This window comes from Sinohyriopsis cumingii, chromosome 12 (assembly GCF_028554795.1).
Source record: "Sinohyriopsis cumingii isolate HCF-2022 chromosome 12, ASM2855479v2, whole genome shotgun sequence".
Classification (NCBI taxonomy): domain Eukaryota; kingdom Metazoa; phylum Mollusca; class Bivalvia; order Unionida; family Unionidae; genus Sinohyriopsis; species Sinohyriopsis cumingii.
In genome coordinates this window covers 9474590-9489172 of record NC_142972.1, presented here as the reverse complement: position 1 = coordinate 9489172, position 14583 = coordinate 9474590, and the positions used below count along the sequence as shown (strand labels likewise).

The window sequence follows — 14583 nt, the reverse complement described above, 5'->3', positions numbered from 1 at the left end:
ATTATTGATTTCACTCATATAGTGATACTGAATTATTGATTTCACTCATGTAGTGATAATGATTTATTGATTTTACTCATATAGTGATACTGATTTATTGATTTCATTCATATAGTGATACTGAATTATCGATTTCACTCATATAGTGATACTTAATTATTGATTTCACTCATATAGTGATACTGAATTATTGATTTCACTCATAGTGATACTGAATTATTACTCTGCAAGTACCCTGGTAGTGGTGAAAATCCACAGCCCAAAAACTCGAGGTAATCAGGTTTCTCATTGCAAGCACTAGGCACATGCAGAAATGGGTAAACAAAACTCAGTTATTTTGAAGTAGCTAAAGCTAAAAAATAGACCCTCCTTGGGATAATGCTGTACACCGAAACAAAACCCAAGTTCATTTTCAGATTATATTAGTGTAATTACCTGAATATGATACACATTATATTAGTGTAATTACAACAATGATACACATTATACTAGTATAATTATATCAATATTATGTACATTATAGTAGTGTAATTACCTGAATATGATAAATATTATCTTAGTGTAATTACCTGAATATGATACACATTATATTAGTGTAATTACAACAATGATACACATTATACTAGTATAATTATATCAATATGATGTACATTATAATAGTGTAATTACCTGAATATGATAAATATTATCTTAGTGTAATTACCTGAATATGATACACATTATATTAGTGTAATTACCTGAATAGGATAAATATTATATTAGTGTATTTATATGTGTATGATATACCTTATATTAGTGTAATTAGATGTGTATGATACACACTGAACACAGCATAGGTTGGTGGTATTGCCATATATAACCCTGACCTCATCTCACATCAAACACTCTTTCAGATGCTAATCAAAAAACTTCAACCCTCTGAGAGACAATCTGAGGTAACTGTAGTTTCTAAATGAGCAAATAGATTATAAAATAACAGGTGCTAAAAATAACATTCTAACAACGAATAAAATATCTGCACTGTTGATTTTAATGTCATTCCTGTAGTTCTTTAATGTAACAAGAAGACTGATGATTTTTTGACCAAAATAATTTCCTGGAATCCTAGATATGTCCATTTCTTCATTTATTAAATTTTGTCAAGATGGATGCTGTGGTGGCCATATTGAATATACGATTGGCACCATTTTCATTTATGACCAACCAAGCATCATAATAAGCCCATGTTGATGACCATCTATTCAGCAGAGTATCGATGCCAAGATTTTCAAGATGGCCATAATAGCAGCCACATATTTAAAATCTGCAAGATACTTTGACGTAATAAGAACTAACAGCTTCAAGACAGCTCAAAATGACCACTGTTTATATACGAGGTCTTTTTCTAGCATGTTACAAAAAAGATCATTGACGTGATAATGACCCTAATCTGCCTGTATAATGGAGAATGACAGATCTCTGTCTTTACTAAGTACCTTAATCTGCCTGTGTAATGTGAAATGACAGATCTATGTATTTACTTTCTAATTACCCTAATCTGCCGGTGTAAATCGGAGTGACATATATTTCTTTACTTTTCTAATTACCTTAATCTTCCTGTGTAATGTGGGATGACAGATATGTCTTTACTTTCTAATTACCCTAATCTGCCTGTGTAATTTGGAATGATATCTATTTCTTTACTTTTCTAATTATCCTAATCTACCTATGTAATGTGGAATAATATGTCTTTACTTTCTAATTATCCTAAATTGTCTGTGTAATGTGAAATGACAGATCTCTGTCTTTACTTTCTAATTATCCTAAATTGCCTGTGTAATGTGAAATGACATATCTATGTCTTTAATTTCTAATTATCCTAAATTGCCTGTGTAATTTGGAATGACATATTTCTTTACTTTTCGAATTACAGTAATCTTCCAGTGTAATGTGGGATGACAGATGTGTCTTTACTTTCTAATTACCCTAATCAGCCTGTGTAATTTGGAATATCTATTTCTTTACTTTTCTAATTATCCTAATCTACCTAGGACAGATCTATGTCTTTACTTTCTAATTATCCTAATTTGCCTGTGTAATGTGGAATGACAGATCTGTGTCTTTACTTTCTAATAACCCTAATTTGCCTGTATGATGCGGAATGACAGATCTGTCTTTACTTTCTAATTATCCTAATTTGCCTGTGTAATGTGGAATGACAGATCTGTGTCTTTACTTTCCAATAACCCTAATTTGCCTGTATGATGCAGAATGACAGATCTGTCTTTACTTTCTAATTATCCTAATTTGCCTGTGTAATGTGGAATGAAAGATCTGTGTCTTTACTTTCTAATTATCCTAATTTGCCTATGTAATGTGGAATGACAGATCTGTGTCTTTACTTTCTAATTATCCTAATTTGCCTGTGTAATGTGGAATGACAGATCTGTGTCTTTACTTTCTAATTACCCTAATTTATCTTTGTAATGTGGAATGAAGATCAATATCTTTACTTTCATTCAGGTGGATACATATATTATGTCCAAGTCAATAAGTAACTCACCAGTGACATAACGAAGGTGAAAACCCAGGCATAGATGAAAAAATACCCTCCCCCTACTTTGATGATGTATATCAGGAGTGCTGTGATTGGCAAAGAGATAGCCAGCATTACAAAAAACTTCTTGGCCTGGTCCTTGATGAAGAAGCCAGCAGTCTGAAAAAAGAAATTTATTTTAACTCAATCACTGATTGAAACAGCAGATTCGCTTTAAAAATTAAGTATTAATGGCATGTACAAACAATTCACCTTTGTTCAAGTTTGATGTAATGTTACATCCAGTGTGCTACTCTTTTTGGACAACCCTTCTTATGTCTCATTTCCTGGGACTTGAACACAGTTGTTTTGAAGTAAACCTTTGTGACACCATGCCTCATTTCCTGGGACCTTCTGATAACTAATGGTGAAGTAAACCTTTGTGACACCAGATGCCTTGTTTCCTGGACCTTCAGATAACTGCTGGCGAATTAAACCTTTGTGACACCAGATGCCTCGTTTCCTGGACCTTCAGATAACTGCTGGCGAATTAAACCTTTGTGACACCAGATGCCTCGTTTCCTGGACCTTCAGATAACTGTTGGTGAAGTAAACCTTTGTGACACCAGATGCCTCATTTCCTGGACCTTCAGATAACTGTTGGTGAAGTAAACCATTGTGACACCTGATAAATTTTTATGAGGTAAAAAGAGTACAGTCTGCTTCTGTCTCTTGAACAAGTAGTTCAATTTCAGCAATTTTCCAAATGATAAATTTTTAAGTTTGTTTAATGAAAAGATTTTAACAATAAGTAATCAAAGGACTGGTGTTGATGAGCTTAATGATAGATATGCATGTCTAACATATCATTTACACACTGATATATTAGGTCTATGGACAAGCCGGTGTACCTGTTTATTAAATCCGTGCTTCTGTTCCACCACAAATGTGCTATAAACAGTCCAGGGCATTCCTGACACTGTGCTGAATATGGATCCTAGAACAAGGAATACCAGAGACTGAGTTATCTGAAATGAAAAAGAAAGTTAAAGAAAATAGGTTGAAATAAGTATAAATGACCCATTCATTTTTCATCAGTGGTCTCAAAATTGCTGTTTTATTACTCCATAAATAACTACAATCAGTGAAATTAATTTTTTTTTATCAAAGTGCAAGTTTTCTAATAAAGCAAAGTAAAGATTCATTTAATTCATGGAGCAAATAGGTACAATAAAGGAAAGGTATCGATACAGAACTTGATGGTTTTCCTCCAATAATTAAAACTAAAGTCGATCCAGTAAATACAGTTCTATCCATGATGATTTTCCAATCAATTATGTACTCTTTATAATTTAATGTTTGTTTAGAATCTGAAATAATGGTATGATTACCTTTATATAAGATTACTTTTATATATGATTACCTTTATATATGATTACCTTTGGTATGATTACTTTTATATATGATTACCTTTATATATTACCTTTATATATGATTACCTTTGGTATGATTACCTTTATATATGATTAACCTAGAATAATATAAATATATATGTCCAAGTTCACGCAAAATATCTTAGGTTACATCCGGATGTATTATGTTTTATATTGCTAAAGAATATTTCATGTTGTCAATTATCTGTAAGATAGCACAGTATCCCTACATAATTATTATAGACTGTTATCTGTAAAATAGCATGGTATCCCTACCACAATATTATAGACTGTTATCTGTAAAATAGCACAGTATTCCTACAGCATTATTATAGATTGTTATCTGTAAAATAGTACAGTATCCCTATAGCATTATTATAGACTGTTATCTGTAAAATACCATGGTATCCCTACAGCATTATTAAAGACTGTTATCAATATATAAAAAAACTATGATACCACTACAAGATTATTATAGACTGTTATCTGTAAAATAGCATGGTGCATTATTATAGAATGTTATTTGTAAAATAGCATGGTATCCCTACAGCATTGTTATAGACTGTTATCTGTAAAATACCACAGTATCCCTACAGCATTATTACAGACTGTTATCTGTAAAATACCACAGTATCCCAACAGCATTATTTATAGACTGTTATCTGTAAAATACCACAGTGTCACTTCAGCATTATTATAGACTGTTATCTGTAAAATACCACAGTATCCCTACAGCATTATTATACTGTTATCTGTAAAATAGTACAGTATCCCTACAGCATTATTATAGAGTTATGTGTAAAATAGCACAGTATCCCTACAGCCTTATTATAGATTGTTATCTGTAAAATAGCACGGTATCCCTACAGCAATATTATAGACTCTTATCTGTAAAATAGCACAGTATCACTACATCATTATTATAGACTGTTATCTGTAAAATAGTACAGTATCCCTACAGCATTATTATAGACTATTATATGTAAAGTACCATGGTATCCCTACAGCATTATTATAGACTGTTATCTGTAAAAAAAAACTATGATATCCCTACAAGATTATTATAGACTGTTATATGTAAAATAGCACAGTAAATCAGATGCTGATGATGAATATGGAGATGCCTCCGGTAAATTAGATGCTGATGATGAATATGAAGATGCCTACAGTCAATTAGATGTTGATGATGAATATGGAGATGCCTACAGTAAATTGGTTACTGATGATGAATATGGAGATGCCTCCAGTAAATTAGATGCTGATGATGAATATGGAGATTGCTCCAGTAAATTAGATGCTGATGATGAATATGAAGATGCCTCCAGTAAATTAGATGTTGATGATGAATATGGAGATGCCTACAGTAAATTAGATGCTGATGATGAATATGGAGATGCCTACAGTAAATTAGATGTTGATGATGAATATGGAGATGCCTACAGTAAATTAGATGCTGATGATCAATATGGAGATGCCTACAGTAAATTAGATGTTGATGATGAATATGGAGATGCCTACAGTAAATTAGATGCTGATGATCAATATGGAGATGCCTACAGTAAATTAGATACTGATGATAAATATGGAGATACCTCCAGTAAATTAGATGCTAATGATGAATATGGAGATGCCTACAGTAAATTAGATGGTGATGAATATGAAGATGCCTACAGTAAATTAGATGATGATGATAAATATGGAGATGCCTACAGTAAATTAGATGCTGATGATGAATGTGAAGATGACTATGTAAATTAGATGCTGATGATAAATATGAAGATGCCTACAGTAAATTAGATGCTGATGATCAATATGGAGATGCCTCCAGTAAATTAGATGCTGATGATGAATATGGAGATGACTCATGTAAATTAGATGCTGATGATGAATATGGAGAAGCCTACAGTAAATTATATTTTTTTAAAAGAAATTTCACAGAGGAACAAACATTTAGTTGATCATGTACTCAAGTTTTTAAGTTTTCTGAAAGTGAAGCCAGAAGGATTGAATCCAACCAAACCAGGCTGGATCATCCACCTTGATGTGTCTTTGGACAAGGCACTTTATTTGAAAATATAACCCAGACTGGGCTGGATCATCCATCTTGATGTGTGTGTCTCTTGACAATCCACTTTACTCACATCACCTCAGCATGATTTAGAAATCAATCAATCAATCAATCCTTTCTATCATTCTACAAACCTCATATTCTGCTCCATATCCAAAATGAGCAGTCTCACTTCCTGACACTCTCCACAGGAATGGTATGCCACCAAAAAGGAGAATCAGCTGAAATACACAATTAAAATTGTTGCCCTTCACTGACCCTCTTTGAACATGGGTTTGGTCATAGATCCAATTAAATTGTTCAAATTAATTACTGCTTAATTGATATTATCTAATTTTAGTTTTTTGCCAATAAGAACAATGTGTAATTCCATCTAACCTTATGAAATATCCTACTTATTATACATCATATCATGAAATATCCTATTTATAGGAAAGTCTAACATCATGAAATATCCTATTTATAGGAAAGTCTAACATCATGAAATATCCTATTTATAGGAAAGTCTAACATCATGAAATATCCTATTTATAGGAAAAATCTAACATTATAAAATATCCTATTTACAGGAAAGTCTAACATCATGAAATATCCTATTCATAGGAAAGTCTAACATCATGAAATATCCTATTTATAGGAAAGTCTAACATCATGAAATATCCTATTTATAGGAAAGTCTAACATCATGAAATATCCTATTTATAGGAAAGTCTAACATCATGAAATATCCTATTTATAGGAAAAATCTAACATTATAAAATATCCTATTTATAGGAAAGTCTAACATCATGAAATATCCTATTTATAGGAAAGTCTAACATCATGAAATATCCTATTTATAGGAAAAATCTAACATTATAAAATATCCTATTTATAGGAAAGTCTAACATCATGAAATATCCTATTTATAGGAAAGTCTAACATCATGAAATATCCTATTTATAGGAAAGTCTAACATCATGAAATATCCTATTTATAGGAAAAATTTAACATCATAAAGTATCCTATTTATAGGAAAGTCTAGCATTATAAAATATCCTATTTATAGGAAAGTCTAACATAATAAAATATCCTATTTATAGGAAAGTCTAACATCATGAAATATCCTATTTATAGGAAAAATCTAACATCATAAAATATCCTATTTATAGGAAAGTCTAACATCATGAAATATCCTGTTTATAGGAAAGTCTAACATCATGAAATATCCTATTTATAGGAAAAATCTAACATGACAAAATATCCTATTTACAGGAAAGTCTAACGTAATAAAATATCCTATTTATAGGAAAGTCTAACATCATAAAATATCCTATTTATAGCAAAGTCTAATAAAATATCCTGTTTATAGGAAAGTCTAACATCATGAAATATCCTATTTATTATACAGTCTAACATCATGATATATTCAATTTTTTACAGTCTAACATCATGAAATATTATATTTATAAAACAGTCTAACATCAAGAAATAACCTATTTATAAAATGTGTAACATCATGAAATAACCTATGTATAAAACAATCTAACATTATGAAATATCCAATTTTTTACATGTCTAACATCAGAAATTTCATATTTATAAAACAATCTAACATCATGCAATGTTCCATTTACTGTACAACCTAACATCATGAAATAACCTATTTATAAAACAGACTAACATCATGAAATATCCTTCGTATAAAATAGACTAACATCATGAAATATCCTATGTATAAAACAGTCTAGTATCATGAAATATCCTATTAATAAAACCGACTAACATTATGAAATATCCTATTTTGAGCTTTTATGCACTACGATACATAGCCTTGCTGGTACATGTCTCAGTTTAACATGGCCCCACCAACAGAGAAATTCATTTTCATGGCTCTAGAGGAGCAGTGTACTTGAGTATACCTCTGCAAGGCCAATGGTTGATCATCTCATCTAGTCAAAGTTTATTCTGGGTTTTCCCCAGCATACAGAAGTGGCATTAGATAGTAATTTTGTGTAAGCTTCCATATATAGGCAACCTGGTATCAAACCCTAAAATCAATAAGCAAATAATCTATCTTCTCACAAATAACAATTTAAACATAATCTGTAATGCTTTTGAGTCAATGCATGAGCCGATATCCACTATTTAACTTGCCTGTGATGCAACACTGCTTAGTCACATGATCACCAATTCTCATGGTTTATTTATTCAAATGCAACTGAATTATCATCAGCCCCTTCAATCATATATTATTTGTAACAGATGATCATTTGTCCAGTGACCTCAAAGAAACTATAGGCCCTAAGATGATCATTTGACCAGTGACCTCAAAAAAACTATAGGCCGTAAGATGATCATTTGTCCAGTGACCTCAAAGAAACTACAGGCCCTAAGATGATCATTTGTCCAGTGACCTCAAAGAAACTACAGGCCATAAGATGATCATTTGTCCAGTGACATCAAAGAAACTACTGGCCCTAAGATGATCATTTGTCCAGTGACCTCAAAGAAACTATAGGCCCTAAGATGATCATTTGTCCAGTGACATCAAAGAAACTATAGGCAGTAAGATGATCATTTGACCAGTGACCTCAAAGAAACTACAGGCCCTAAGATGATCATTTGACCAGTGCCCTCAAAGAAACTATAGGCCCTAAGATGATCATTTGACCAGTGACCTCAAAGAAACTACAGGCCCTAAGATGATCATTTGTCCAGTGACATCAAAGAAACTACAGGCCCTAAGATGATCATTTGTCCAGTGACCTCAAAGAAACTACAGGCCCTAAGATGATCATTTGACCAGTGACCTCAAAGAAACTATAGGCAGTAAGATGATCATTTGTCCAGTGACCTCAAAAAAACTACAGGCCCTAAGATGATCATTTGTCCAGTGACATCAAAGAAACTATAGGCCCTAAGATGATCATTTGTCCAGTGACCTCAAAAAAACTACAGGCCCTAAAATGATCATTTGTCCAGTGACCTCAAAGAAACTACAGGTCCTAAGATGATCATTTGACCAGTGACCTCAAAGAAACTACAGGCCATAAAATTTGGATCATATGAGCAAGCAGTGTAAGAAATGGTCAAATACGAGCAAACAATGTTATTTTTACTTGATATTTCTTAGTAAACAGAATATGTTTTTAATTCTTATGTCTGAGAAAATAAATCATCTATCCATTTCATGCTGATGTAAGATTGTTTAACTTCACAGGGCTCAGTAAAAAGTGACTTCCACCTCAACATAACTGTATAAGTATATAACACAGAAAAATCAGAGGAAACTTGGACTACATTCCATTTGCTGCTTCAACATCATATCTAAAGCACTCATTCTTGTTCCATTTTATATTTATTTATTGCATCAAAGGGAAATGTATTGTGACAGTAAGAAAAACTGCCTTTTGTTGAACATCTCTAATCAATTACAGATCTTTTGTTAACTTTAGGTGCACATGTTTATTCTAAATCAGTTGTTCATCTATTGAGGATACATGATTGTACAGTTTGTGTCACTAGCCTGTAGAGGAAATTTTTCTGTCCTTATCAGGAACACAGAACTTGTGTACAAATTAGAATTGATTATGTACCAAATTGTACCCATGTATAAATTAGTATTGACTCTGTACAAATATTTACTTTTGTAAGAATGAATACCAACTCAATACCCATACTTACCTGTGTAAAAATAAGTAATGACTCTTTATATATATTTACCTTTGTAAGAATGAGTACCAACTCCATATCCATACTTACCTGTGTAAAAATAAGTAATGATTCTTTACATATATTTACCTTTGTAAGAATGAGTACCAACTCTATAACCATACTTACCTGTGTAAAAATAAGTAATGACTCTTTATTTAATGGTACACCATGCTCACATTATTGGCTTTGACATTAATAAGAAAATGTTATCAAAGAAAAAGGCAGTCATTACATACACAAAAAACAGAACTGCCATTGAAAACAAGTCACTAAATACATGCAAAATAGAACTGTCATGGATAACAAGTCACTAAATACATGCAAAATAGAACTACCAAGAGCAACAAGTCACTAAATACATGAAGAGAAAAAAACTACCAGGTGCAGTAAGTCATTAAATACACAAAAAATAGAACTGCCATGGAAAACAAGTCACTAAATACATGCAAAATAGAACTACCAAGGAGCAACAAGTCACTAAATACATGCAAAATAGAACTGCCATGGAAAACAAGTCACTAAATACATGCAAAATAGAACTACCAAGAGCAACAAGTCACTAAATACATGAAGAGAAAAAAACTACCAGGTGCAACAAGTTATTAAATACACAAAAAATAGAACTGCCATGGAAAACAAGTCACTAAATACATGCAAAATAGAACTACCAAGAAGCAACAAGTCACTAAATACGTGCAAAATAGAACTGTCATGGATAACAAGTCACTAAATACATGCAAAATAGAACTACCAAGAGCAACAAGTCACTAAATACATGAAGAGAAAAAAACTACCAGGTGCAACAAGTCGTTAAATACACAAAAAATAGAACTGCCATGGAAAACAAGTCACTAAATAAATGCAAAATAGAACTACCAAGGAGCAACAAGTCACTAAATACGTCAGGGCTGAGCAAATTTTTTTTAACCATTAGTCCAGGACAAGTGATTTCAGAAAATTCACTAGTCCCACCTTTCTCTTCACTAGTCCCATCTTACACTTCACTAGTCCCACCTTACTTTTCACTGGTCCCAAAATGGTAATCAGTTGCCGAGATTTGATGAGTCGTATGTACTTAATCCATAGATCAAAAAAAAAATATACAACATAATTATTTCTTAAAAGAATTTAATTTTTCAAAAACATTCATTGTTATACATTTGGTTTCTTCAGGTTCATATATATATGTTTCAGCTGATGGATTTGAAAATATGTCCATGTATATGTCTGCCACACGTACCAGCACTAAGCCAGCAGTTCATAGCTGTGTCTGGGTTAAAGTCCTCAAGCTCTTTTCGATTTGCAGAAATCTTCATTAGTATTTGTAAACTCTTTTGGTTTAAGGAATTCCTTAAAGAAGTCTTGTTTAAGTTCATTGAACTAAATCCTCGTTCACACTCAGAAATAGCTACTGCACACTCAGTATCCATCTTACGTTTTATCCCTCCATTTTCAAACAAATTTACCTTCGCCGTATCGCCGTTATTACCTTCCTTGCGAAAATAATTTAGCAAACTCATTTTATCCACAGAGCAACTATCAGCTTGCTTGACAACTACTTCTAAAGTGATCATAACATCAATCTTCTCTTTTAAATATTAACTGAAACAGCTCATTAATTAGCGTAATTGTTTCGCTTCAAACACAATATCGCACGTGGAAGTTAATCATCTGTATGATCAATGATAAATTAAAGAATCATTACTGTCATTTAATCAGTTCATAAAGGAAACCAACACTGATGTCGGTAAAGTACCTTTCATTAATTTAATTACACTGACTCACTGGTTTAAATTCATAGTGAGCCGCTCGTTATGATCTAGATTGAGAAAACTCAATGCAACAAAACCGCTTACAACACTGCTAATTGATCATACTGGCTTTCTTTTGTTTGACGTGTTTTGATTTGCCGATAATTTGGTCGCTTAGCCCAATATGCAGTCAAGCGGTAACAGGATGTAAATGTATACACGAAGAGGGGTAGGATCAAGTATTCAGTATGCCCAGTGGGTACGATTGGCCAAATAAAGGTAGATATAGTGATTAAAGCATGAAAATAAGGACTAGCCTGACTTTTTTAAAAAGCACTTGTCCCGGACTAGTGACTTGGAAAATTTTACTTGTCCGGCTTCAAAAATGACTAGTCCGGGACGTCGGACTATGGGATTTGCTCAGCCCTGTACATGCAAAACGGAACTGCCATGGAAAATAAGTCACTAAATACATGCAAAATAGAACTACCAAGAGCCATAAGTCACTAAATACATGAAAAATAGAACTACCAAGGAGCAACAAGTCACTAAATACATGCAAAAATAGAACTGCCATGAAAAACAAGTCACTAAATACATGAAAAATAGAACTACCAGGAGCGACAAGTCACAATATACATGCAAAATAGAACTACCAAGAGCAACAAGTCACTGAAATTTATCTGCAGTTCAAACTCAGTTGTTTTTTATGGCTTCTTGGAATAAACAGGAACATGCACCATGGTTGGCTTTAGGAAACTGGCACAATTTCCAACTGAATAATCCCCACCCCTGTAGATCTTTTCATGACTTTCTACACAATTTCCAACTGAATAATCCCCACCCCTGCAGATCTTTCCATGACCTTCTGCACAATTTCCAACTGAATAATCCCCACCCCTGTAGATCTTTTCATGACTTTCTACACAATTTCCACCTGAATAATCCCCACCCCTGTAGATCTTTCATGGCTTTTTGCACAATTTCCAACTGAATAATCCCCACCCCTGTAGATCTTTTCATGGCTTTTCGCACAATTTCCAACTGAATAATCCCCACCCCCTGTAGATCTTTTCATGACTTTCTACACAATTTCCAACTGAATAATCCCCACCCCTATAGATCTTTTCATGACTTTCTGCACAATTTCCAACTTAATAATCCCTACCCCTGTAGACCTTTTCATGACTTTCTGCACAATTTCCACCTGAATAATCCCCACCCCTGTAGATCTTTTCTTGACTTTCTGCACAATTTCCAACTGAATAATCCCCACCCCTGTAGATCTTTTCATGACTTTCTGCACAATTTCCAAATGAATAATCCCCACCCCTGCAGATCTTTTCTTGACTTTCTGCACAATTTCCAACTGAATAATCCCCACCCCTGTAGATCTTTTCATGACTTTCTACACAATTTCCAACTGAATAATCCCCACCCCTGTAGATCTTTTCATGACTTTCTACACAATTTCCACCTGAATAATCCCCACCCCTGTAGATCTTTTCTTGACTTTCTGCACAATTTCCAACTGAATAATCCCCACCCCTGTAGATCTTTTCATGACTTTCTACACAATTTCCACCTGAATAATCCCCACCCCTGCAGATCTTTTCTTGATTTTCTGCACAATTTCCAACTGAATAATCCCCACCCCTGTAGATCTTTTCATGACTTTCTACACAATTTCCACCTGAATAATCCCCACCCCTGTAGATCTTTTCATGACTTTCTACACAATTTCCACCTGAATAATCCCCACCCCTGTAGATCTTTTCTTGACTTTCTGCACAATTTCCAACTGAATAATCCCCACCCTTGTAGATCTTTTCATGACTTTCTGCACAATTTCCAAATGAATAATCCCCACCCCTGTAGATCTTTTCTTGACTTTCTGCACAATTTCCAACTGAATAATCCCCACCCCTGTAGATCTTCTCATGACTTTCTACACAATTTCCAACTGAATAATCCCCACCCCTGTAGATCTTTTCATGACTTTCTACACAATTTCCACCTGAATAATCCCCACCCCTGCAGATCTTTTCTTGACTTTCTGCACAATTTCCAACTGAATAATCCCCACCCCTGTAGATCTTTTCATGACTTTCTACACAATTTCCACCTGAATAATCCCCACCCCTGTAGATCTTTTCTTGATTTTCTGCACAATTTCCAACTGAATAATCCCCACCCCTGTAGATCTTTTCATGACTTTCTACACAATTTCCACCTGAATAATCCCCACCCCTGTAGATCTTTTCATGACTTTCTACACAATTTCCACCTGAATAATCCCCACCCCTGTAGATCTTTTCTTGACTTTCTGCACAATTTCCAACTGAATAATCCCCACCCCTGTAGATCTTTTCATGACTTTCTACACAATTTCCACCTGAATAATCCCCACCCCTGTAGATCTTTTCTTGATTTTCTGCACAATTTCCAACTGAATAATCCCCACCCCTGTAGATCTTTTCATGACTTTCTACACAATTTCCACCTGAATAATCCCCACCCCTGTAGATCTTTTCATGGCTTTTTGCACAATTTCCAACTCAATAATCCACACCCTTGCATTATTTGCTTTAGATGGCTTTATCTGCTCAAGCTTTCTCCTGGAGAAAGATCGAACAAACCAAGTAAGTCAATGGTAGCATTTTCTAACAAACTAAGTAAGTCAATGGTAGCATTTTCTAACAAACTAAGTAAGTCAATGGCAGCATTTTCTAACAAACCAAGTAAGTCACTGGTAGCATTTTCTAACAAACTAAGTAAGTCAATGGTAGCATTTTCTAACAAACCAAGTAAGTCAATGGTAGCATTTTCTAACAAACCAAGTAAGTCAATGGTAGCATTTTCTAACAAACCAAGTAAGTCAATGGTAGCATTTTCTAACAAACTAAGTAAGTCAATGGTAGCATTTTCTAACAAACTAAGTAAGTCAATGGTAGCATTTTCTAACAAACCAAGTAAGTCAATGGTAGCATTTTCTAACAAACTAAGTAAGTCAATGGTAGCATTTTCTAACAAACCAAGTAAGTCAATGGTAGCATTTTCTAACAAACCAAGTAAGTCGATGGTAGCATTTTCTAACGAACCAAGTAAGTCAATGGTAGC

At 33.5% G+C, this 14583-nt stretch overlaps 1 protein-coding gene across 3 annotated transcripts in view; it reads right to left on the bottom strand.

Annotated features, from left to right (window-relative positions):
• The window catches only part of LOC149785987 (CAAX prenyl protease 1 homolog), a 58052-nt gene that overhangs the window by 26424 nt on the left and 17045 nt on the right, over positions 1 to 14583 (bottom strand). For all 3 annotated transcript variants that reach the window (XM_089976253.1, XM_089976254.1, XM_089976255.1), the window contains exons 4-6: positions 6151 to 6237; positions 3427 to 3543; positions 2543 to 2695 (exon numbers count right to left, since the gene is read on the bottom strand). In XM_089976253.1, coding sequence (XP_089832379.1) covers positions 2543 to 2695; positions 3427 to 3543; positions 6151 to 6237 — 357 coding nt within the window. The remainder of the gene's footprint in view (positions 1 to 2542; positions 2696 to 3426; positions 3544 to 6150; positions 6238 to 14583) is intronic.